The following is a 22,447-nucleotide window of genomic DNA, read 5'->3' as shown; positions in this document are numbered from 1 at the left end:
GCGGAGGGACACGTCCTCACCGCGCGCTGTAAAACCTCAACGTCATTAATGCGCGCCCCGTGTTTACAGACAGCCGTAAAAAAAAAATATATAAATTTCCAAATGTCAGCTGCTTCAACCACAAACGTGTGAGATATTTTTAGATTATATGAGTTCGTGTAGGGAGCACGTACAGAGTAAACCAGACGAATCTTTTAGTAAAAATCATTCGTTTTGGACGCAGATTTTGTGAAGTATTCTGTGGATGTTGTTGTGATTGGATGAAACTGAGGACCAAAAAGTTGTCATCGGGTCATATCTGGTGTAAAACGGCTCATTACACAGTCACAGTGTGGTGTGACATGGCATCTGCAAGCAGTGTCGTAATGTGACAAGTCAAACATGGACGAAGAAGAAGATCTGGAGACACTTGGTGAGAAACTATACAGTCTGATTTACCCCAAACACAAAGAAACTGCTGGAAAACTCACAGGTGAGCTGTTGTTACGTGACATTATAAAACAAATTTGCGCCATAGTAACTAGTAAACACGTGACATATAGTAAACATGCAATCAAAGTTGTAAATCTGCTTGTGTCTACCAGGTATGTTGCTGGAGCTGCCGGCTGCTGTCCTGAGTCAGATGTTGCAGGATGAAGCTACACTTACTGCTGCTGTGGAAAAAGCCCTCAGAGCTCTGCAGCTGTCACAGGATCCCAGGTACAGCGACGGGCGGGGGGGTGCTGACTTGATCTCCTCCCTCTACCATCCTAAGTCCTAATTTTTTTGGGGAGGATCAAAATTTTATTAGCAGTTTTCCTTTTTTTTTTTGCAATAAAACACAGAAATTCAACGAACATACATGACAAGAAAAAACAAAAAGCCACACTCACATCAATATATTTATATATTTATATTTTTTTTGCTCCAGTGAGACCAACCAGTAACCAACATCACTGTTTCATGGTCAAGTTCAACCCAGAAAAATCATTTAAAAACAAACTAAGTTCTCATTTCTAATACTGGATCAATTCCCAGTAGAGAAGTGAGGTAATGTTTAGATGCAGAAGGGTATATTTAATATAAAAAGACTGTTATACGATTAAACAGGATGTCTTGTTTTGCCTATGAAGGCAGCATCTGCTGTTTTAGTTTAGATCAGTGTATTATTTAGGGAACAAGGAATATATGTGCATGTCAGATTCTTCGAAATGGCACATCAAAGTGCCAAAAAGTGGCATTCTGACATCACTGCAACTTTTTTGCAGCAAGGGAACATGTAAGGACGAGGATGACGTGTCTGTGTCCTCTGACTCTCTGGGGGAGCAGCTGTTTGAGCTGGTGGATGTTTACAACACGGGTCACTCACAGAAAATCACAGGTAAGCAACCAGTCCTGTGATTCAGCAAACACCTGATGTAATGCAGAAAAATACCAGCAACATCAGCAGAGCTGCTAGCATGGCTGTGCACTTAGTCTTAATATCATTTGCATGCAAATAAATCTATGAGCGACTAGTGTGTAATGCATTGAGGTATGATTTGCTGTTCTTCAACAGGAATGCTTCTGGAGCAGCACAAAGAGGTCGTGTTAAACCTTCTTTCAGATCCAAAACTGTTGGAAGAGCAGGTGAACTTTGCCCTGAAAACGCTCAAGCAGTAAGCGACTTATGACTTTCAATGTAAATCTACAAAATAAAACATTAAAGCTCCAGTGTGTATGTATTTATTGGCAGAAATGACATATAATATGAATAAATATGATTTTATTAGTGCATAATCAGCCAAAAATAAGAATTAAAATTAAAATTACAGTTAAATCATATGTTTGCTGTAATTTTCTTGTTGCCTCCCTTCAGGCAGGACATGGAGGAAACAGACGTAAGTGACACGTCGGACGCTGACGACACAGAGAGGATAGGAGAGAAAATCTTCTCACTGGTGGAGGAGCTGGATCCACTTCATGCAAACGATATTACAGGTGACCTGATACTCTCTGTTGTGGCATTCACTCGAGAAAAAACAAAAGATCTTCCTTGATGTCATATCATTTAAAGCTTATCATTTTCCCTGTGGTAGAGGTCTTGTACGGTGTGGATAAAGTCTGAATTATGTTTTGGTTGTTTTCTTCTGCATGTGTGTGTGCAGGTATGCTGCTGGAGATGGAGCCGGCTGCTCTCCAACAGCTGCTCAGTGACCACGCCATGCTGGAGCTCGCTGTTCAGAAAGCACAAGCAGCACTGGACGCTCAGAATCGAACTCTGTCGACATGAAACGAGGAGGACAACATCATTTTACACAGAAATAAGACATTGTACGACTGATGAACTTGAATGATACAATGCTGGGAAGAGCTGGCACATCTCTCCGGGAGATCTTGATAATACAAGTTACCTATAGAAGCAGCTGTCTTCGTTTTTATGAATTGTTGAGCGGACTTTGGAGAGTCGACGCTTGCTTGGACTTACTGTCAATAATTGAAACGTCTAGTGAGTCGCCTCTTAGTTAAAATGAGGTCGATATTGCCCCTTTTTAATATCGTGCTGACTTTGCTAGTACGTCTTTGTCAGATATATGGGCTGAACACAAGTGCCAGTATCATATGAAACATCAGTATTGCATAGCTGTAAACAAAGTGTTTATCTAATATAAGTGTTGCCAACAGTCGAGCTATGACAATTTATTAATTTTGATTTTGTACTGTACATAATGATGTAACTGTGAGTCGTCTTTGCTAACAGAAATACAGCAGATTATTTAAAAACTCAGGAAGCTCCATCTTTTTAGCAATATGTGTGACATGGCTCTATGGATGTCAGTATTGCTCTAATGGTCCACCACTTTTCTTTTTTTTTTAAAATGCCACATGAAATGAAAAGTAGGACCAATTATACAATAACCCAAATTGAGGCAAAAAATGCTCAAAAAATTGCATCAGTTACTTAAGCTTAGGGACAATAGTTGTCCCTAAGCTTATGCTCAAATATTTACTGTAACATAAAACATTACTTTTTTGTCAAGTTAAAACTAAACATATTATCTTATCATGAAAGTATCTGTATGGTTTGCCTTGTAAAAAACTTTGATTTGACTGGATATGGTTAATGGATATGAGTGTTGTTGGTTCTTTTATCCTGATTTGCATTCTTTTGTCAAAATGAGTCAAGTTCTGTGTGAAAGTCGAAGTTTTTGATGTAACAAATTTGTAAACCTACAACTGACCTACTACACATATTATACTTAGACTTAACTGTTAACGTGGATCAACTCACTGAAATAACGACATTTCCACTTTAAACCTACTTTATCTCTGTGATTACCTGCAATGCTTGAATAAGAAAAAGATGATTTGGTAAAAAATAAGTTTAAATTTGGTTTATGATGATCCCGTAAAGGTCTTGGAAAGGACCCTGTTCTAATATTTAATTCAACTTCACTTTAAAGACACAAAATCTTGTAATGAATCAAACCAATAGACATTTCTTTCAAAGTGCTACAGAGCGCAAAAAATAACTTTATTACCATTTTGTTTTCACCTTCTGTATTTACTGTCTTATGTAAAGACTTTTACACGAGGAATCCTAAAACATTCAGGGAAAAACAATTCCTCCTATGAAACAAAAGGGGGACCTTTTAAAATCATAACCTGATGTCTACAAAAACTACTGAATCAAACATTCGGGATGACAAATGATTGAATTAAAAATCACATCAGCGAATTAAAATGACAAGGAAGTATTTAGAGTACAATTAACTTTCGTTTCACAATTTAGATAAAGATTTATTTGTCTGCAGAAGCGGCCAATACAAACGATCAGAATATGAATCCACGTCATCTCTGGTGAATCATAAATGCATTTTTTCAAAGCTAATCAGAAAAAATTAGTTGCTCTCCACGCACACGCACACACACACGCACACACACACGCGCCTTTATGCCTACAGCTCATAAATACAATCAATCTGATATACAAATATTTGGATAGATTTATTTGTAGCGACATTTAAAATGCAATTTTTAATCCCAATTCCTGCTGTTCTGGTGACCGCCCCTCGTTTCAGTGATTCTGTCAAATTTCTCAAGCGGAGAAACTCAAGCCTAACTTGGACGAAAGACTCTGACACAAATCAAGAGCTGTTGATGGGCAGGAGGACCTTTAAATAAATATCTGAAACGGGCAGCACCCTAACACTGCAGACTCTTTTCAAACTCTCTGGTGTCCCTGCTGTTTTATCCAACCTCTGTCTTTTTCTTGAGGGCGACTTGGGAAAAAGCAAACAACACAGCAGACAATTCATTATTGACACAATTCATTCTCACACAAAATGCCGTCTCCGGTTGACAGGAGAACACTGAAGAGCTGCGAATGCACATACGAGTCCACAATATGAAATTAAAAGGTGCCACTTTCTTTCTATCCATCACGCATTCAGTCAAACATGGACATGTGGACTTGCGACACAAACCTAAAACAGGATCAGGGATGATGATTCTGTTAAGTGTTAGATTTGAGGGGACAGCTTACAGGAGCGACGCTTTTACTGTACATGACAGTTTTTGTATGAAACCTTTATGTGTGTGTGTTAAAACTCATTACACAACTGTCTGTTTTCTGTATGGATGCAGGAAAAAAAGCCCTTCAAGAAATCACAGTCCCTGTTCAAAAAACTAAACAAAACACCAGTGACCATTACTGAACCAAAGAAAAAATGAATGAGTGGTTAAAGATCGACATGATGGAGACTGTGATTATGCTCTTCTTAGGTGCGGGCAAAAATGAAGGAACTTTTAGGCAGAGATCAGTAAGTCCGTGTGCTTGATTTCCTTCCTGGTCGGATATCGCTCTGTTCAACAAGTCTGTTTACACAATCTCTCTGCAAGATGTTTTTTATTTCAACACTGGGTACTGGCGCTGACCGCCCAAACGTCCAGCGCGGTGTCCACCTCCCGATGGTGCACTTGTCTGGGGAAAGGGAAGAGTGTTATTATTCTCAAATGAAAAGAGTCCCTTTTACAATTGCAAAACTAATACAACTTTTTTTTTTTTTTTATCCTCACCTGTGCAAACTGTGCAGGATTATAAAAGGTAACGCCTCCGGTGGGAGCAGTTCCCTGGGCAGGATGACTCTGCAAACAACAAACATATTAATTACAGTGTGTGCAGTGTTCCCATCCCATCACTTCAGTGGGCAGAGGCAGAGAGGGGGATGCACTCCCAATGCCACTCAGTGGTTTGGTAACATTATAAAACAGAAGCCACGGAAAGGTAATGTCAGACAGGACTGGGGTCCACAGTGAGGCAACATTACAAACCACTGTTTCACTGATGTTAGTAACCATGCAAGCTTTATGATAGGTTATTGAAGCTGTGTGTTCCCATGACAACAAGCAGTCTCCAGCATGCCTCAGTCTGATCTGCAGCTCAAAGTTAACCAGCGACTTAGGGGTCCCTGTTTGACAGCAATATTTGATCAAAACATCTATTTACAAACTCTCACACAACAGACGCAGTATAATCCAAGTCTCATTCATCCAATCGTATGCACAGAACGTCCCAAACAGACAGGCTTACCTCGCCAGTAATTTTACCTCACTGAACACGGTAGCTGCTGATCTACCGCTGCCTCCATCAGTTAGTTTGTTTGTGTTATTGTGGGACTCTGGTAAATCCAAACTAACCCTTTAAAACACCAAAGTCACAATAACACAAAATAACAGTTTAAGGCAGCGGTAGATCATCAGCTAAAAGTGTTCAGCGAGATAAAAATACTGTTTTTGTCAGTGCGGTCTCTCTGAAAGGGCTGTCTGACTGCACGAGTTGAGTGAGAGTTTGTAAATGGACGTTCTGATATAGTTTTGCTGTTGTTCAACGCGGACCCCTATGACTTCAATTCATCGGTATTGTTTTCCATTTTGGAAATCTTTGTTTACCGGAGGCGTGCAAAAAAAAAGCTATGCTTTCTACATGTATTCAAAGTAACACAGGCTGAGTAATTGATAAACAAATGATCATTTGGGGTTGAATTGTTCCCTCAAGAATCTACAGCCATGCTAGCAGCTCTGTGATGCTGTACTTGGGTACGGGGAGCTTTGAGCTAAATGCCAACATCAGCATGTTAATATGGTCACAGTGACAAGAAGGGGTTGTTTACTTAATTAACATGTCAGCATGCTAACATTTGCTAATTATCACCAAATACGTAGTACAGCTGAGGCTGATGGAAATATCTGTTAATGAACCAAAGCATTTGACAAATAACATTTTGATGATGGAGGTATATGGAAAATTCATCAAGGGGTTAATGTCTAAACAAAATTTTAAGGCAATCCAATTAACAAGATGTCAAGACATTTCATTCAAAACCAAACATGTCAACCTCAAGGTGGCGCTATAGAAAAACTAGGGGAATCACCAAAGTAAGAATGATTAATCCTCCAAGGACCATGAACGTCTGTATAAAATGTTATGGTAATTCCTCTGATAGTAGTGAGCTATCTCTGTCTGGTGCAAAGTGGAGGAGCAACAGACTGACTGAGCCATCCATAAAGTCACGCTGCTAGCATGGCTAAAAAAAAGGAACTTCACTGTGGTAACGGCTGACTAGTTTTTTTGAGGATTTGCCAGGTTTATTCGTCCATAACAGATGCAGAGTGAATTTAGACATGCTGGAGACAGCCGGCAGGTGAGCAGACGGACATCCTGGGTTAGATAGGTGCTGAAGCTTCAGGTGCAAATGGTGAAGCGTGCTACTAGTGATGTGGTGAGCTTGGTGGGTGGCAGGCAGGGGTGAGAGTGGACCATTTGAGGCCCTGCTAGAGGTACCTGGTTTAAATGCTGACTCACTTCGCGTGATAAAGAACTCATTGAGCTAGAACGTGAGAGCTAAAGACAGCAGGAGGGAAATAAACAAGTAGACAACAAAAACACAGACCCATATTAATAATCTCCCATGCACTGGATTAGATCTGTTTCCACTATCCACCAGTTCAGAATGAAAATAAAATTAAAATCAGCGTTAGGAAATTATGGTTCTTGAAAAAACTGACATGGAGAGAAATAGATTAAAAACAGCAAATGGAACACAGATTTGACATTTTACCAAGGCTGTGCATTTAGCATGATTATGTGGAAAGAGTTTAATTTGACATGCATGCATTCCCATATTCTTCCACCCTCTTTCATAAACGTAGGTTCATACAGATAAGCACACCGCACGCACTGGCTGTTAGGCTGTCGAGCTTCATGATTCAGTGGTAGCATGATGGTACTATGGTGGCTACAAGAGCAGGAGACAGGAGAGGTTTTTTCTTACCTCTCCGGACTGTGAGCCATCAGGCACGGGAGGACCCTCTGGGGCAGGTGGTAGCAACACTGGGTTGAACATCTAAACAGATTAAAGATCAGAACAGAGGAGAATCTGAATGAGTAGAGCTTTGTCTTTCATGTTGACTGGTTAAATAAACTGTAATCTGCTATCAAATATGATGCTACAGTCAGCAGCCCGCTAACTTGGCTTAATATAAAGACTGGAAAAAGCTCTGTCCAAAGGTAACAAAATCTACCTATCAGCACATCGAGAGCTCACCAATCAATTCACCAACATACAGGATAATGTAATGATCTTATTCTGGGATTTCACATTCCAACAATAGTAATACACTATTTAAGAGGTATGGGAAATATTAAGTCAAAATGCTGATATAAAGTTAAATTAACAATGTATATTTTATCATTAGACCAACAAAGAATACACGTTTTTATTTGCAAAAAGACGCTAGTAGAGAGTAAAACATACCTGTGGAGCAGCGCTGGTGTTTGGTGAATTCTGCTCCTGGTTTCCTCCTTCACTGCCCTCCAGAGGTTGTTGATCGTCAGGAGCTTCACATGGGATTCAGAGAAAAATTTAATTACTTCAATCCTTAAAGGGACAGTTCACTGCAAAAACACTATTTTTCCTCTTACCTGTAGTGCTATTTATCAATCTAGATAGTTTTGGTGTGAGCTGGAGAGTGTTGGAGATATTGGCCACAGAAATGTCTGTCTTTGCACCGATATACTAGAACTAGATGGCGCTCGGCTTGTGGTGCTCAAAGCACCAAAAAAATACATTTGAAGAACTCAACAAAAATGTGTCTTTCCAAAAATCATGACCCGGTTACTCAAAATAATCCACAGATGTCATTGTGAGCAGTTTTATGTAGGAACTATTTTTTTCCCCTACTTAACTACTCTCACCATGTATATCCGTGCAGAAGGTAGCATGCATATATTTGAATTATTCATTTAGCGGAATTGAAACACGCACCTGAACTAGGCACAAATAGGTTAGCGGGCATCGGCATTGGTGCCAAAGGAGCGAAGATGTCTGCAGGAGCAGGTGCTAATCCGCCCGGTTTAGCAGCTCTGCTGGGGTTCAGAACATCCACATATCTGCTCTTTGTGCCTGAGGAGAAAGTACATGTCAGAGGTAAAAAAACAGGGCGAACAGGTGCAAATGCTGATTGACTAGTTTGTGTGACAATTACAATATCTCATGTGCCCTTGATTTATTGTAACAACTTGAAATTCAACTGTTAATAGTATTATGCAAGATCAAGCATGCTGTTTGAAGAGAAAATTCACAGTGAGTAATCCTCGTCTCACCTGCTCTCCTGGAGAACATGTTGACAGGAGGACCGCTGCTCAGCGGTGCAGCAGGCCCTCCAGGGCCAGGCATCTGAGGCATCTTGGGAAAGCCAGCGGGAGGTGGTGGAGGGGGCTTACTCTACAAGAAAACCATAAAAAACCTTTTAACAAAGCCAGCGAGCGTAAAAAATATCAATCTGTCTTGAAGGCCAGTTTTTCAACAATACAGACCTCCTCTTCAGGCTCATTCAAGTCAACCCATCTTTGCTTCTGTTCATCCCAAACAATCTGTAAATAAATAAAACAACATTACTCATTAGTACTGGTCAAATGTAGAAGTACATAACACAATCAGTGCAAACGTGAAAACTGAATACAGAGGAATGCTATAACACCAGCACATATAACAGCTTTAACCCACAGATTTATTCTTGTCATCTGGCAGGTGAGCTTCATTCTTCCACCTCCAGGGCCACTTTATCCAGCCGCCACCTCCACCTCCACCACCACCCTGTGTGAAAAACAGAAAGCAGCACTGATTACTAATGAACGCTGCAGGAGCACTGTCTGAAAGTCTAAGTGTTTATGTGTGAGTATGAACCTTTTTCGGAGAGTCTTTCTTGGCTTTCTTGGCCTCTTCTTTGATAGGCTGCTCGGGAATTGAAGGCGGAGGTGGAGAGGCCTGCTTGACGGCCGAGTTGCTCCGCTCTCTTCCACCAGAGTGAGTGGAAGATTCGGAGGTGGTGCGAGAGCGACGTCCTGAAGCCTGTAGAAGAGAAAATACTGGTCAGAATTATATATACACCTTTCTTTTGAGACGTGTGTAGAAAGAGACAGTTTTGGATGGTGCCTTTGCTTTTTGACTGTCTGTTCGGAGTCTGACAATGTTTTTTAAAAAGTAGAATGCTAAATCGATACTTCTGAGTACTCTTTTTACAATAAAATTGTAGGAGATTCAATTAATTTTCTGAAAACTAAAGCCAAGTTAAAATAGGGTGTAACATTAGCTGTGCAACCACATATACTTTTGTTGACACCTGAGATAAAACAACCTACTCTATTTTGTCTCTGTGAACAAGTGCAAATACAAAAAAACCCTGGAGAGAATGAACTGAAGAATCCTCAGGCATCAAATATTTTAGCTATTTATACATATATATAACATGACACACAGACGCACCATATGCATTGAAGATTGTGAAGTAGTCCTCGATCTCCTGCCAGCACCCTGCAGCACCAAAAAAGACAAAGTATTGACTATTTTCTGTAAAAAATGCACAACATTAAAGCAAGTACATGTCTATGAACAGGAATTTGCCATTTTGCTGAGAGAATGAAGGCTAAAGGATGATTTTTTTTCAGAATTCAGACAGCCAGATACTGACCAACTGGGCCATGTGGTCATAGAGGTCTGGTGTGAAGGAGCTGGTGGGTGGGGAGGATGATATTGGTTGGGTGGGGTGCATCTCTGGTGGGGCGTGGGACATCTGCTCTGCAGGTGGCATGTGCCCGGGAGAAGGGGGCATATGCTGAGGCATGTGTTGAGGCATCTGGAGTGGCGGGGGGTTGATTCGTATAGGTGAATGTGGCCCCTGAGGGGGTGGCATGTGTGGTGACATTTGGCCCACTTGATGAGGTGGGGGACACTGCTGTTGATGAGCTCCTGGGAACATCTCTATCTGCTCATTTTGAGGCTGGAAGGGAGGCGGGGCGAAACCAGGATCCTGTGGAGGGTAGCCTGGGACGGGAATCTGGCCTGGCGGTCCGCTGGGGGGTACTGGGTAGAACTGGGGAACATCACCGGAGGGTAAAGGCTGAGCCATCCCATCTTGGAGGATAGAGGTGGGAGCTGAGAGAAAGTAAATAAGATGAGATATGATGAATTTTGAATCTGGCTCACAGTTAAGAGAGGTTAAAAAGAAGACCACCAAAATCAAAATACAAATACATTCATACACACACACCTGGAGGCATCAGCTGTACTCCCTGCTGTGGAGGCCCGGGGAGTAATGTGCTCATCAGTGGGTTGTCAGGGGCGGGGCCATCCAACTCCACAGGCATGCTGTAAGGTTCAGGTGGACTGGCCTCCTCTGAGTCACAGCTGGGGCTGCTGCAGTGAAACTGTGCAGGTGTTGCTCTGTCTTCATTGTATGTAATCGCCCCCGTCTAAACAAATAGACAAAAAAAGGACAAGAATCAAACATTTGTTACATGGGAACAAATTACAGTTCAAATACCAGAAATGTGAAAACTCTACATTAAATAAAATGTCTGAATTTTTAAAAAGAGATTCATTCTTTTCTCATGAATTTGGCTATTACACAAGTCCAAGTAACACACTGGAAATATACTAAACTAAAACTACCGCCTCACTGTTGTTCTCGAGATATCACATTCACAAGTATGAAACAGATGCAAGGTCATCGTGACCTCGACTTTTGACCACCGAAATCGAATAAGTTCATCAGTGAGTCCTTTGAGAATTTACAAGAATGAGATAAATGAGGTCACATTGACTTTGACCCCTGACCTATGATCACCAAAATCTTATCAGTTCATGATGGAGCCCAAGTGGAAATAAAAGTTACTACCAAAATGCTTTACTCTGAAAATCCTTTGTATAAATAAAAAATAGTCTGATTAAGCCCTTTTTCCCTCCTCACCCTTATTTGTCCATCCAGCTGTCTGAGGTGGATCAGCCATTCTGGCTCGTTGAACAACTCCTGCTCCGGCTTCTCCTTCAGTTGTGGATCAAAGAATCGCAGCTTTTCCGACATCTGTCAAACAACAGCATAGATGTACATTTAGAACAATAAAACTGGTATCTGAACAGAAGAGGTATGAAGGGAGAGACGGGAGGGAGAGTGAGTGCATACTTGTATAATCTGGCTGATGAAAACAGGAGAGTAGTAGGACGGCTGCATGAGGACAGTCCTAGAAATAACTTCACAGTAGTGGAAGGCCTGAGCGCTCAGGCCAGCTTCAGCCAAGCGGCATGCATAGATCAACTTGAACACCTGGTAAGAGAATATAATAAGCAGCAGAGTTAGTCCATAGAATCACAAAATCATGATTTGGAAACACTTCTTTAGTAGTCTGCACAGACATTTGTCAATTATTTGGTTTTCGGGGCAATTCCACAAGAGACAAACTGTGTGTTTGTTGGTTTATTCATTTATAAGTAAGGTTGTGTAACTGCATTCAATACCTTTAAAGGTATTGACCTCAATAACCCAGTGCCAAGAATCAATAAAACGTCTTCAGTAAAATAATACCTGCGTTAGATCATTTTAGTGCCATGATCTATTAAAAAAATGACTATTTGCATGGTTTTGTATGGTTTTGCATGTATAGCCAATACAGTCTGTGGTGTGGTAAAGCTGAGCGCAGTGTTTTTAGAGGAGTTAGCAAGAGCTGGAAAGATTAATCAGTTCACTGTCAACTACTGAAAGAATTGCCAATTAATTTGATAATCAATTAATCGGTTTGAGTAAAGAAATGAAGTCAAATTCTTCTATTATGGCTTCCTAAATGTGAATATTTTCTGATTGCTTTATTCCTCTATGACAGGAAACTGAACATCTTTTGGTTGTGGGCAAATTGAGACATTTGAGGATGTCATCTCAGGCTTCAAGAAACACTGTTTGAGTTTTTTTTTTTTACCACGTCCTGACATTTTACTGACCAAAATAACTGTTTTATTCATCAGGGAAATAACTGACAGATTAATTGATAATGAGTTGCAGCACTAGATTTGGCATTTCAGCATGTCGCCAAAATGTTCTAAAGTAAAATTATACTACATGCCTGCAGTAGAAAAAAAAAGTTTCGAATAAAGTTCTCTATTGGCATCGGCATCACCTTTAGGGTACTGGATTTGCTACTGGTATCGTATTTTTTTCAAACAGTAAATACCAAAAAATGTACCTGGAAATTAGGTAGTGAGCACGGCTGGGAGCCCAGAGATTGAGCATATTCATAGGCTTCAGTCCTCTGGATTGCTTCATTTGTTGCAAATTGGTAAAACGGCAAACTGATGTAAAAACACAAAGATACGGTTATATGTGTGGCATGTTACATGTAACGTGTATTCTAGTCTATAAAACTAATAGACGACACGACATGTGTGCCTGCCTCTGTCTCTAACCTGTGGTTGGAGCCAATCAGAACCATCTTGGTGCTCTTCTTTGTGAAAACTCCCAAACCGACTTGGGCCATTAGGTAGCAGAAGTGTGCGGCATCAATCAGCCCCTTGGAAGCTGCAATAACACAGAATGAGTCCAGACAGAATGTGAGGTGTAATGTGTTTGTTGTAATGAAGAATGCAAACACTTTTTTTGACTGCCTTTTTGATTATATCCTACCGAGGGTGTCACCCATGGTGGTGATTGTGCGAGTATCCAAGTCCAGGGTGTGTGTGAGGTTAGACAACACCATGGCCAGGTGAGGGCGCCAGTCACCCCACTTCTCCTCTCCGCAGCACTGTTTAAATAAAATAAGTATCTCAGCTAAAATGGCACTAAAAACACAGAGGAGCACATACTTGAAAAATACTGCCTGAGCAACCTCTTCAGAAATATAGTAAAAAATAGCAAGGGTTAACCCTTTGAAAACTGAGTAAATTGGCTTGACTTCTTTCAGTTAATATAGAAATGAGCCTAACATTTGCAAGATTGATAAAAAAAAAAAAAAGAGAAAATTCCCAGGTTATTAGTAAAAAAAAAAAAAAAAAAAAAAAGACTTGGATAACGTTCCTGAAAATTATAATAACTGTGTAACATATAAATATAAAGCTAAATATATAAATAATTTTCTTAGCTTTTTTTCTTCTTCTTTCCCTTGACATTTTTTCCCTAGCTTTTTTTAATCTAAATCTACTAATTTTTTAATGTGTGGAACTTTTCTTACTCAGTTTCTCATTGCCTTTTCCCATGTTTTTGAGAGAAAGTGATGTCTCTCCAAGTTTCCAAAGGATTAAAGAGAGAGAGAGGGCTGATGCAATACTCACAGTGGCTGATGCAGGCATCCTCCCTGACATCAGCTGGTACACTGTCTGCAGAGGGTCATTGATGGGCAAACTGTTGGCAAACCTAAAAAACAGACAAATTCAATATCCCATCTATAAATCTTTCAAAACATTCACAGAATAAAGGTGCAGCCAGGGTTAGGAGTCACAGCTTTACCTTGTCATGACACGCGCATGTGTCCTGTTGTCCATCTTACTGGCCAACAGCAGTGCATGTCCCCAGAGACCTCCCTTCATGGCAGCTTCAAGTGCATCCTATTTCATAGAAAAAATAGAACGCAATTCAGATATCACAAGATACTACATAAACAACTATAATGCAGTTAAAGAGGGTGTCTCTTTACCTTCTTGCGGCCAAACAGTAGCAGCTCCCTGAAGCGTTCTGTTTCCTTGCCAAGGTTCTCTGGGACGGTCATGAAGGTATCAGATAGCAGGGACAGTGGTCCAGCTCCCGGCTCCTCCTCAGCTCGTGCCAGCGGCTCGTTGTTAAAATCAATCAAGTTGGCTTCATTAGGACTCTTGCCCGGTAGCCAGACAGAGCGGTGCTCCTTCAGCAAGAGGTCAGCTATGTCCGTGCCAACCACGGTCTTTATAAACAGAGTATGGCAGTGAGAAGGTAGTTTCCAGCAAATGTACAATGTTGCATTCTTACTATAACAGATGCCTGGTGACGTTCGCTGAGTCTTACCCCGTTCTGTCTACAGAGAAGCATGATGAATTCCCAGAGCAGGCGGGCCGAATCTCTGTCCAGGATGTTGTTGTCACGAGCAGATTCAAGCGCTTTGTTTTGGGAGAACTTTATCACGTCCACTTTATGAGTCTCCTCCCTAATGGACAGGACCCAAGATGTAAGACGGGTTGGAGGCGACTTGTGAAACTAGTGCTACCTTTTATACATACTGATATCAAGACGGAAGAACACAACAAAAAAGCTATGACACATGATATGGACAAACAAATTGTTTCATCGTTAAAAGGTTGCTGTAAATAGGTAGTTTGGAGCAAAATATGCACAGTGCTGGGAAAGTCTTAAGGATAAGTATGTTGATTTTTTTTTTTTATTGTCAAAAAAACCCCAACAATGACCTAATCCTATTGTCTGTTGAGACAAAGTCTCAACCAAATACACAATTTCACTCGTGATTGCTAGCAATTAGAAAAGAAGAAAAAGAAACTACATATTCTAAACCTGTTTTGTAATATTTACACTTTCAGTGGGAACCAGTGGGCTTTGGGCTGAAACACAGACAGGCGAGGGAAGCCAGAAGGTACAAACTAATGCATTGTTGGTTTTGGGCATTGCATGACTTGTTAAAAATATCAAAAACAGAATGGAACAGAATTGTGATGGACAAAAAGGGCAGAATGCACTTACTTGACAAGAGGTCCAGGGAAAGTTCGTAGCTCTGCCTGATCTGGGGTATCCTGCAGCATCGTCTGCAAATACAGATATGCTTCAAAATACTACTTTATGAGACCTTATCATTGTGTAACTGTCGTATGCATGTTCTCTAACAAAAAAAATGCACAATCCCCATATTCTGTCTTTTTTCGCGTTGGGTTGAGCAACATTCTCTGACACTCTCAAGGGACTGAAGGAGCAGTTAGGGGGCTAAATTTTAGTGATAGGTAAGGGGTTACAGGTTTTCAGTACCTTGCTCCCTTTAAAAAAAGCACTAGGTTGCATGTGTGAGGGAATGGTCAAGATAGTGCAAAAGCAATACGCCTTATACTTGAATCTTTTTCTGATGTCCCTAGCGTTTCATGAAATCAACGCAATAGATCAAAATTTCACACAGTACGGGGAATGAATGCGATCTGTTTAAGAAGTACCTCCATGCTGTGGATATCAACAAGAGCAGGCTGTCCAGCTGAGGGGAGATTGGGCAGAACTTGGACCAAATGACCACCAGGTCCAAAGCGGGCACAGCGGTGGGGTATGGTGAACTTCTCTGGGGTTGCAGGACGAGGAGGAGCTGGAGGGAAAAACATCAGTCAGACTTTGAGCCAGTGGACAAAAGAAGGAAAAAGTATAATGTCCCAAATCTAGCGGTTTAGTTAGTATTTGATTGAACTTTGGTTCATTCTCTTAGTGACTTTAAAGCACTACCAATCACAAAAACGTTTTGACACTAAGGGTTGTGTGCTTACGTTGCTCGGGGGCGATCCAGGTGCTCTCTGTGGGGTACTCAGAGGGATAGAGGTACTGGCTGTAGTTTTGGGTCGCATCAGTCTGGTTCGGGTACTGTCCATAGGAGTAGTCCACAGCCAAAGTGGATGATGTGGTATCATAGACTGCTGACACTAAGTCGGGCTGGCTTCTGTATACCTGGCTCTGCAGGGTGGGAAGACAAACAGAGTTAATTATCAAATAGAAAGAAAAATAACACACAAAAGCAAACACCCGCAGGCTGTAAGTTGAACACATTTTCAAGATCAACAACAAACAGTTAATTAGCTTAAAAACTAACTTCAAGAAAGCAGTGTTGGCTATTTGTTAAGCATGATACTGAATTCCATTTGGATTTAAGATGAGCTGCCAGGTTGGTATCTACATCTTAAGACTTTGCTGCTGATAGTTATTAGGATGATGCTGAGAACTTAATTCTGGTCATAATAGTGTAAGTGCGGAGTAAATAGTGCAGTAAGCATTTAGAGTGAGAGGGGTAGATTAGTCTGAAATGTCAGCACATACTTCTCACTCGAGGTGTCAGGAGACTTACACAACTAGAATTACTGCCTCGCGGTTGTGTGCCTCTGCCAGTCAAGTTGGAGTTTATATCCATGTCTTTTCAGACTCACATGTAGCCATGACAGCAGACAATGCTTCGAATATGGATGTTGCTGCAAAGAAGCTACATATTCTAAAACGTGCTCCACACAGATCTTCAACCTGGCAGCATAGAGGATCTACACAAACAGCACAGTTTTAAGGTGGGCAACCAAAATTAGTGTCACCAATTCAGTATCTGACCAAATGTCTCCCCTTCTGTTCCTGAGATATGGTGTTTAACAATGGCCTGCAAAGTTTTTTTGCAGAAAATTATGATGTTACAGTGAAGATGATCTTTAACCTTTTACATATTAAATGTTATCAGTTAACTATTGTAGTCTGTTAGACATTTGTGTGAAATTTTGTCATAATTAGATCAGGAATTCTTGAGTTATGGCCAAAAATGTATTTTGTGAGGTCACAGTGACCTTTGACCACCAAGTTCTAATCACTTCCTTGCATCTAAGTGGACATTTGTCTACATTGGTACCCATCCTAAAATTGTCAAGGAACTGTTAAATGAAGCAGCTGAGAAGCAGGAATAATCACAAAACGACTTCAAAGCGTAGCTAACAGAACAAAAAAGATGCTACAGGGGATATCACGAGAAACCAACCACTGGCTGAATGTTGGCTTCACTCTTAAGAGGCCATAAAACACAACAGAAGAACATCTCTCTAAAGCAATAGTTCCACATTTTGGAAAATAAACTTAATTGCTCATGAATTCAGGAACTCCCTGCTAATCACATTCCAACTTTCTCTCCAGCCAAGTTTTGATATTAAGAAATGCGAGTACTTCTCACAGATCTCGACACAACTGGCTCAGCCTTTGAGCCAAGGTAGTGTATAACAGAAACAGGTAATTACATCAATGCATACAAAAAAACAAAAACATGTACCTGTTGTGATCGTGAGCTGAAGCTGCTGCGTCTGCTGTGGTGGCTGTGGGAGCTGTGCACGCTGTGTGCCGACTGCTCGCTGTGGACGCTGCGTCTGTCAAAATCGTCGCCATACACATCTCCACGCCGACGGTAATCATCATCGAAACTGGCATCATAACCAGGATAGTAGCGCCACTGATCATCATAGCCTTCTTTCCTGTGAATAGAGTGTACAATGCTTTAATAATAATTTTTTTATTACTGCAACAGTATCTGCAATAATAAAGTATGCATGTAGTCCTTGAAAAGTCTTAAATGTAACAAATAAACCAGAAGCAAACATTTTAACAAGGCTTTAAGTACCTATCATATAACAGATTGCACGTCGATAACCTTAAACTTCTCTTTTAAATCTATTTTCCATCAGTCACATATAAATCAACAGAAACTAAACACCTTTCTTACACAGCTCCATCAATTCCAAACATACATTAATATATAATCAAACAACTTCATTTACATGTACACAAATGTTTTTTTTTCTGCATACCTGGCAGGGTACGCCTGTTGATTATAGTAGTTGTCTCTCCCTCTGTAGCCGTCATCATAATTAGCCCAGTAGGACTGATCATAGTATCCTCTGTAGCGCGGGTCATACTGTCCATAGTTGTATCCTTCCCACAGAAAATATGGAGAGGAAGAAAAGTGCGAGATTCATATCAAAAATAAAATTTATATACACATAAAAAAGATTAATGTATTTTCTGAACTACTTATTTTACACACATTCTGTGAACAAACAGGGGACAATGAATTAATATTCATACTAATAAACAACGACAGCTTTCAACTCTGTGGCTCATACCTCCATAATCATAGTGCTTGGCGTAATCTGCATAATATTCATTATAGGCACTTCGGTTTGCTCTGTGGTAATCGTCAGGATAGCCTTGCCTGTGGGAGAAAGCGAGAAGAGGGTGAGATCAAAATATACTTGTTTTAAATCAAAGTCACCATGAGGGATTCTTTACCTTGCCCTCAATATTTTCTTAACTAAGCCAGACACTGGCATAGACCAGACGCATAACAGATTATTTAAATAAAAAAGTGCTGACTTGACATAAAGTATGTGCCATATCAGACTGAGAAACAATTTCACAGACCTGGATGAAGGCCTGTCAGAGTACTGACTGGCTCTGGAGCTGGGTCGTTCTGCCTGAGGCTCTCTGTACTGGTAATTTGGATCACGATACGCTGCGGCCTGTCCTTCATATCTGCCATACCAAGGATCTCCTCTGCCCCTGTATGGCCCATCCTGAAAGATAAAAGCAATAGGGGATTTTCTGGTTGCATTTTCACATTTCACAGCAGCTGTTGCTCACGCATGATCTTGTTGTGCATCTTTACAAAAAGTGGCAGATAAATACGTTCTGAAGTTAGCAAACAGAAAAAAGACTTTCCACATACTTGATAATATTGCTGTGCTCTAGGATCCCCAGGTGGCGGCGGGTACTGGCCAGGAGGATAAGCTGCTCTGCTATCTGGGTATTCCCCATAATTACCATAATAACCACCATACGTCTGCCCCGGCCCAGGAGGAGGCGGCCCGTAGCTTTGCTGGCTGCCTGCAGAGGAGGGTGGTCGAGGTGGCTCTACAGGAGCTGGCTGGGAAGCACCTGAAGGTACTGGTCCTCGAGGCCCTGGAGGGTATGCACCAGCAGGAGGAGGAGGAGGAGCACTCCCGGCGGCTGGCCCCTGTGCTGGAGGTGGATACTGGTCATGGGGAGGTTGTGCTGCACTCATTGGAACAGGAGGAGCATCATTTTGTCCCTGCTGTGCAGCCTGAGAATCTGATGTCTTAGGAGGTTCTGCCGGTGGCGGCTGGATGTTTGCAGCTGCTTGGGAGGCTGCTGGTGGAACCTGTGGGGTAGAAGAAGAAGCCGGGGTCTGGACAGGAGCGTTCCCTATCGCTCTTCCCCCCTGCTGAGCATCTTTGGTGACCTGTAGGTAAAATCCATTACTAGACTGTGGAGACTCGTGTTGAGAAGAAGGATGGCCAGATGCTTGATTTTGGGCTTGTGATTGGTGCATAGAAAAATCAAGCAGTTCATAATTTGATGGCTGATTGTGATTAGAGACAGCAGCAGTCGAGAGAGAAGCTTGTGGATTAACTTGGAGAGAAGAGTGGCTGTCTCCACCCAATGATTGTCCCCTGGAAAGAGGAGGGCGGACTGGCTGAGACTGCGGCGGGGCTGTGATGTCTGATGGGGCTGCTTCTGTGTTGTCTCGGGTTAGGTTGAGAGGGCCCTGGTTAGAGGCTGAAGAATTGAAGCTTATAGGTCCGGGGGTAAACAATGGATTCTGATTAGAGGTTACTGAAGGTGGCTGGGAGGTACTGGCACCCTGTCCCTGTGAAAGAGGTCGCACAGGGGGGGTAGTTTCCCTAAGGCTACTTTGACTGGGTGCTTGAGCAGGGCTGCTGGGAATTACATTGTAATTAGACACCGGCGGGGCAATCAAGACAGGCTGGTGGAGCGAGTCGGACACAAGGAGAGACGCATAGCCCAGGTTGCCTTGAGGATCAGTTGGCTCTGCCTCACTCACCTTTGGTGGGTTCTCAAGGTTCTCTGAGTGCTGCTGCGTAGCTGGTTGGACTCTCTGGGGGGGCTGCAGATCCAGAGGTCCATCCTCTGGAGGTTGGATGACATCAGCACTGGGCTCTCTTAAAGGAGCGAGAACTGTTGGAGCAGCAGGTGCAAGGAGGATGTTAGCGCCCAAGCTAGGAGGATCATGCTGAGCCCAGAGAGTAGTGGCAGGGCTCTCACAGGGCCGACTGGACCCAAAAGCACGGGATGAAGGTCGAGAGTGAGAATGAACCACTGGGTGCGTCAGATGGGGAACACCACCTCCAGCCCCAGCAGGCAGGGGATGTCCTGGGCCATAAATATTTTCCATATTATCTGGTGGCTGCTCCAGGTTGCCAGGTGTAGAATCCGCACCCCCTTCCGCTACCATTTTAGCCCTATCAACCTCGGCAGGACGCACTCCAACCCCATGTGAGCGCACAGGTTCAAAAGAGCTGTTAGCACTGGCCTGAAAGATACCAGTGGGTTTGGGGGGGCTTGGTGTGGGAGGCCATGTTTGCTCCATGGAGCTCTGTTGCGCACCCATATCTCCAGCTGGAGAAGTGTCAATCTGCTCAAAGTAGCCTCCAGTGGCAGCAGGCAGGTTAGCATCATCAGTGAGACGCGGACTTTCCTGCTGAATAAAGGTACCTACTACTCCGTGATGCCGACGAGTGCCACTACCACTTCCATGGCTCATATTGCTATAGTTGGATGACACGCTGGCAGATCTAATCGGTCTTGGAATAGAATCTGGAGTCTCCAGGTTAGGCCCAGTTTCAAACTGGTCTACTCCATGGGCTGCAGTAGCAGCAGGGCTGCTATGGGTTTCACTTGGTAATACTTCCTGGTTCGGAACACACTCCAAATTCTCCACATGGTCGTACTGGGAGTCAGGGGGCTTTTGGGTAGTCCCTTGTGGTGCATGGTTGCCGTCATTCATGTATGGAAGGTGTGAATGATCTTGCAGAGGAGGCCCTTGGTAATCTAAAGGAGCATCTGCGTGGCCACTGTGGGCCTGCGGGTTGTTGTGATGCTGAAAGGATCCAGGAATACCATTCACTGCCTTATTTCTCTCTCCAGCCAGTGTTTCTTCATTTTCCACATCATTGTCTTTGAAGAACATTGACAGTGTACCAGACTCCTGAGAGTATGGGACTGGGGCAGGGGCAGGAGCAGAAATAGACCCAGGCCCAGTGTTAGGCGCATGTTGAGATGCAGCAGAGTCAGGCCGGGGCTGAGGATGGGCTAGGCCAGTCCCCATTTGGTGGTAGCCTGAGTCCTGTGGAGGCTGGTTGAACCATGAGTCCTGGGGGGCAGAGCTCTGACTGAAGTAGCTCTGGAAGTGGGAATTATGCTGCTGAGAAGCATTTGGGTCAGGCCATTGAGAACTAGGGGCATTTACAGGGTTCAGGGGGGGATGAGGACCCTGAATCTGGGGATGTCCAGGTTGTGTTGGAGGGGTGGGGGCGTTGTGATGGGGTGATGGGGTGTGAGGGGCGTACATCTGGGTCTGCGGAGGTAAATTAAAAGGTTGAGATGGAGGGTCGCTAGTAGGCTGAAAATAGTTCTGAACTGATGGAGGGCGACTTCCTTGATCAGGGGCCCACTGGGAATAAGAGGTGGTGGGAGGCACAGGCTGGAAGGGCACGGGCTGAGGAGGAGGCTGTCCTTGAAATTCCTGGTTAAAAGGTGTCAGACACGGTGCTGGGGCTGAGGCTGCAGATGGTGGCTCTGTGGCTGTAGATGGTGTCTGTTCAGTTGAGTTAAAATAGCCCTGTTCATTATGTGAAGATGCATATCCTGCGGGACTGGGTGCTGGGTAAGCACCAGGGGAGGCTGTACTGTGAGGGTTGAACAGTGTCACCCCTGGCAGAGAGGATGGTGGGGGACCAGGGGGAGCAGCTGGGACATCCTCCAGTGTCTGTGGCTGTGGAGGCAGCCCTGAGCCAGCTTGAGAGTACATGGTGTTAGGTGGGGCTTGCATTGGTGGAGGGTTGCTGTTGGGTATTGTTGGGAGACCACCTGCAGCCATAGGGGGAGGAGCTCGAACGAAAGCAAAAGGGTCCGTCATGGGTTGAGTAGCAGGTGGCATTGCAGCAGTAGCCGCAGCTGTATGCTTGTGAGGCCTGGTCCTGCGGAACATATTGGGCCCAGAAGGAGGTGGGCCAGAGGCCCCTGGAGGTCCAGTCCGAGGAGGGGGCTGCATGGCTGCAGAGCTAACAGGTCCGAGGACCAGGTCACTCTAGTAGATGTTCACTGAGGAGACTGAAGTCAGGCAAAGCTGGGTAAAGAGAAGGAAAGAGGGAGGGGTCAACAAAAAGCCACACATGCCTTTTTGATGGGCTTTACCACACCTCTATTTGTGTAATGGTCTGTGATCCTATTTAAACGAACGAACAACGTGGCAGTTTCTACATCAGCTCTAGGATGTTATGACCAACAATGCAGTATTATGTTGAGTAAAACACAACTGCCCAATTGTAATGAATGCCAACTCTGATTGCATCACAACACAAGTATAATGGTTTTACTT

At 42.9% G+C, this 22,447-nt stretch overlaps 2 protein-coding genes across 6 annotated transcripts in view; one reads left to right on the top strand and one right to left on the bottom strand.

The window, feature by feature from the left end:
• The first annotated feature begins 49 nt into the window (after positions 1–49).
• Positions 50–3,163, top strand: LOC121960173 (uncharacterized). Its single transcript, XM_042509785.2, has 6 exons — positions 50–472; positions 585–699; positions 1,248–1,360; positions 1,538–1,637; positions 1,838–1,959; positions 2,127–3,163. Exons 1-6 carry the CDS (start codon positions 382–384, stop codon positions 2,249–2,251), a joined length of 666 nt encoding a protein of 221 aa, XP_042365719.2. The 5' UTR covers positions 50–381; the 3' UTR covers positions 2,252–3,163.
• Positions 3,164–3,457: 294 nt separating this feature from the next.
• The window catches only part of sec16a (SEC16 homolog A, endoplasmic reticulum export factor), a 20,573-nt gene continuing 1,583 nt past the window's right edge, over positions 3,458–22,447 (bottom strand). For 2 of the 5 annotated variants that reach the window (XM_042509885.2, XM_042509886.2), the window contains 30 exons: positions 18,755–22,195; positions 18,451–18,602; positions 18,153–18,241; positions 17,838–17,961; positions 17,306–17,504; positions 15,783–15,966; positions 15,465–15,607; positions 15,007–15,068; positions 14,320–14,458; positions 13,976–14,218; positions 13,789–13,886; positions 13,614–13,695; positions 12,970–13,087; positions 12,753–12,864; positions 12,533–12,638; positions 11,482–11,622; positions 11,269–11,382; positions 10,570–10,771; positions 9,991–10,454; positions 9,786–9,833; positions 9,207–9,371; positions 9,027–9,116; positions 8,837–8,893; positions 8,624–8,744; positions 8,286–8,423; positions 7,776–7,858; positions 7,293–7,364; positions 6,803–6,862; positions 5,038–5,106; positions 3,458–4,942 (listed from right to left, as the gene is read on the bottom strand). In XM_042509885.2, the coding sequence (XP_042365819.2) occupies positions 4,868–4,942; positions 5,038–5,106; positions 6,803–6,862; positions 7,293–7,364; positions 7,776–7,858; positions 8,286–8,423; positions 8,624–8,744; positions 8,837–8,893; positions 9,027–9,116; positions 9,207–9,371; positions 9,786–9,833; positions 9,991–10,454; positions 10,570–10,771; positions 11,269–11,382; positions 11,482–11,622; positions 12,533–12,638; positions 12,753–12,864; positions 12,970–13,087; positions 13,614–13,695; positions 13,789–13,886; positions 13,976–14,218; positions 14,320–14,458; positions 15,007–15,068; positions 15,465–15,607; positions 15,783–15,966; positions 17,306–17,504; positions 17,838–17,961; positions 18,153–18,241; positions 18,451–18,602; positions 18,755–22,120 (7,116 nt within the window). In that variant the 5' untranslated portion in view covers positions 22,121–22,195 and the 3' untranslated portion in view covers positions 3,458–4,867. The remainder of the gene's footprint in view (positions 4,943–5,037; positions 5,107–6,802; positions 6,863–7,292; positions 7,365–7,775; positions 7,859–8,285; positions 8,424–8,623; positions 8,745–8,836; positions 8,894–9,026; positions 9,117–9,206; positions 9,372–9,785; positions 9,834–9,990; positions 10,455–10,569; positions 10,772–11,268; positions 11,383–11,481; positions 11,623–12,532; positions 12,639–12,752; positions 12,865–12,969; positions 13,088–13,613; positions 13,696–13,788; positions 13,887–13,975; positions 14,219–14,319; positions 14,459–15,006; positions 15,069–15,464; positions 15,608–15,782; positions 15,967–17,305; positions 17,505–17,837; positions 17,962–18,152; positions 18,242–18,450; positions 18,603–18,754; positions 22,196–22,447) is intronic. The other 3 variants (XM_088070704.1, XM_088070703.1, XM_042509887.2) reach the window with 3 other exon arrangements.

This window comes from Plectropomus leopardus, chromosome 20, assembly GCF_026936395.1.
Source record: "Plectropomus leopardus strain MGB_pleo_1.0 chromosome 20, ASM2693639v1, whole genome shotgun sequence".
NCBI classification, from domain to species: domain Eukaryota; kingdom Metazoa; phylum Chordata; class Actinopteri; order Perciformes; family Serranidae; genus Plectropomus; species Plectropomus leopardus.
This window is presented reverse-complemented; position numbering and strand designations above follow the sequence as displayed.

What these genes read in the sequence shown, in the direction of transcription:
- LOC121960173 (XM_042509785.2), top strand. Translation starts at nt 382, where the DNA reads ATGGACGAAGAAGAAGATCTGGAGACACTTGGTGAGAAACTATACAGT. An exon ending in AACTGCTGGAAAACTCACAG is followed by an intron (nt 473 to 584) that starts GTGAGCTGTTGT and finishes TGTGTCTACCAG; the next exon opens with GTATGTTGCTGGAGCTGCCG. An exon ending in CAGCTGTCACAGGATCCCAG is followed by an intron (nt 700 to 1,247) that starts GTACAGCGACGG and finishes ACTTTTTTGCAG; the next exon opens with CAAGGGAACATGTAAGGACG.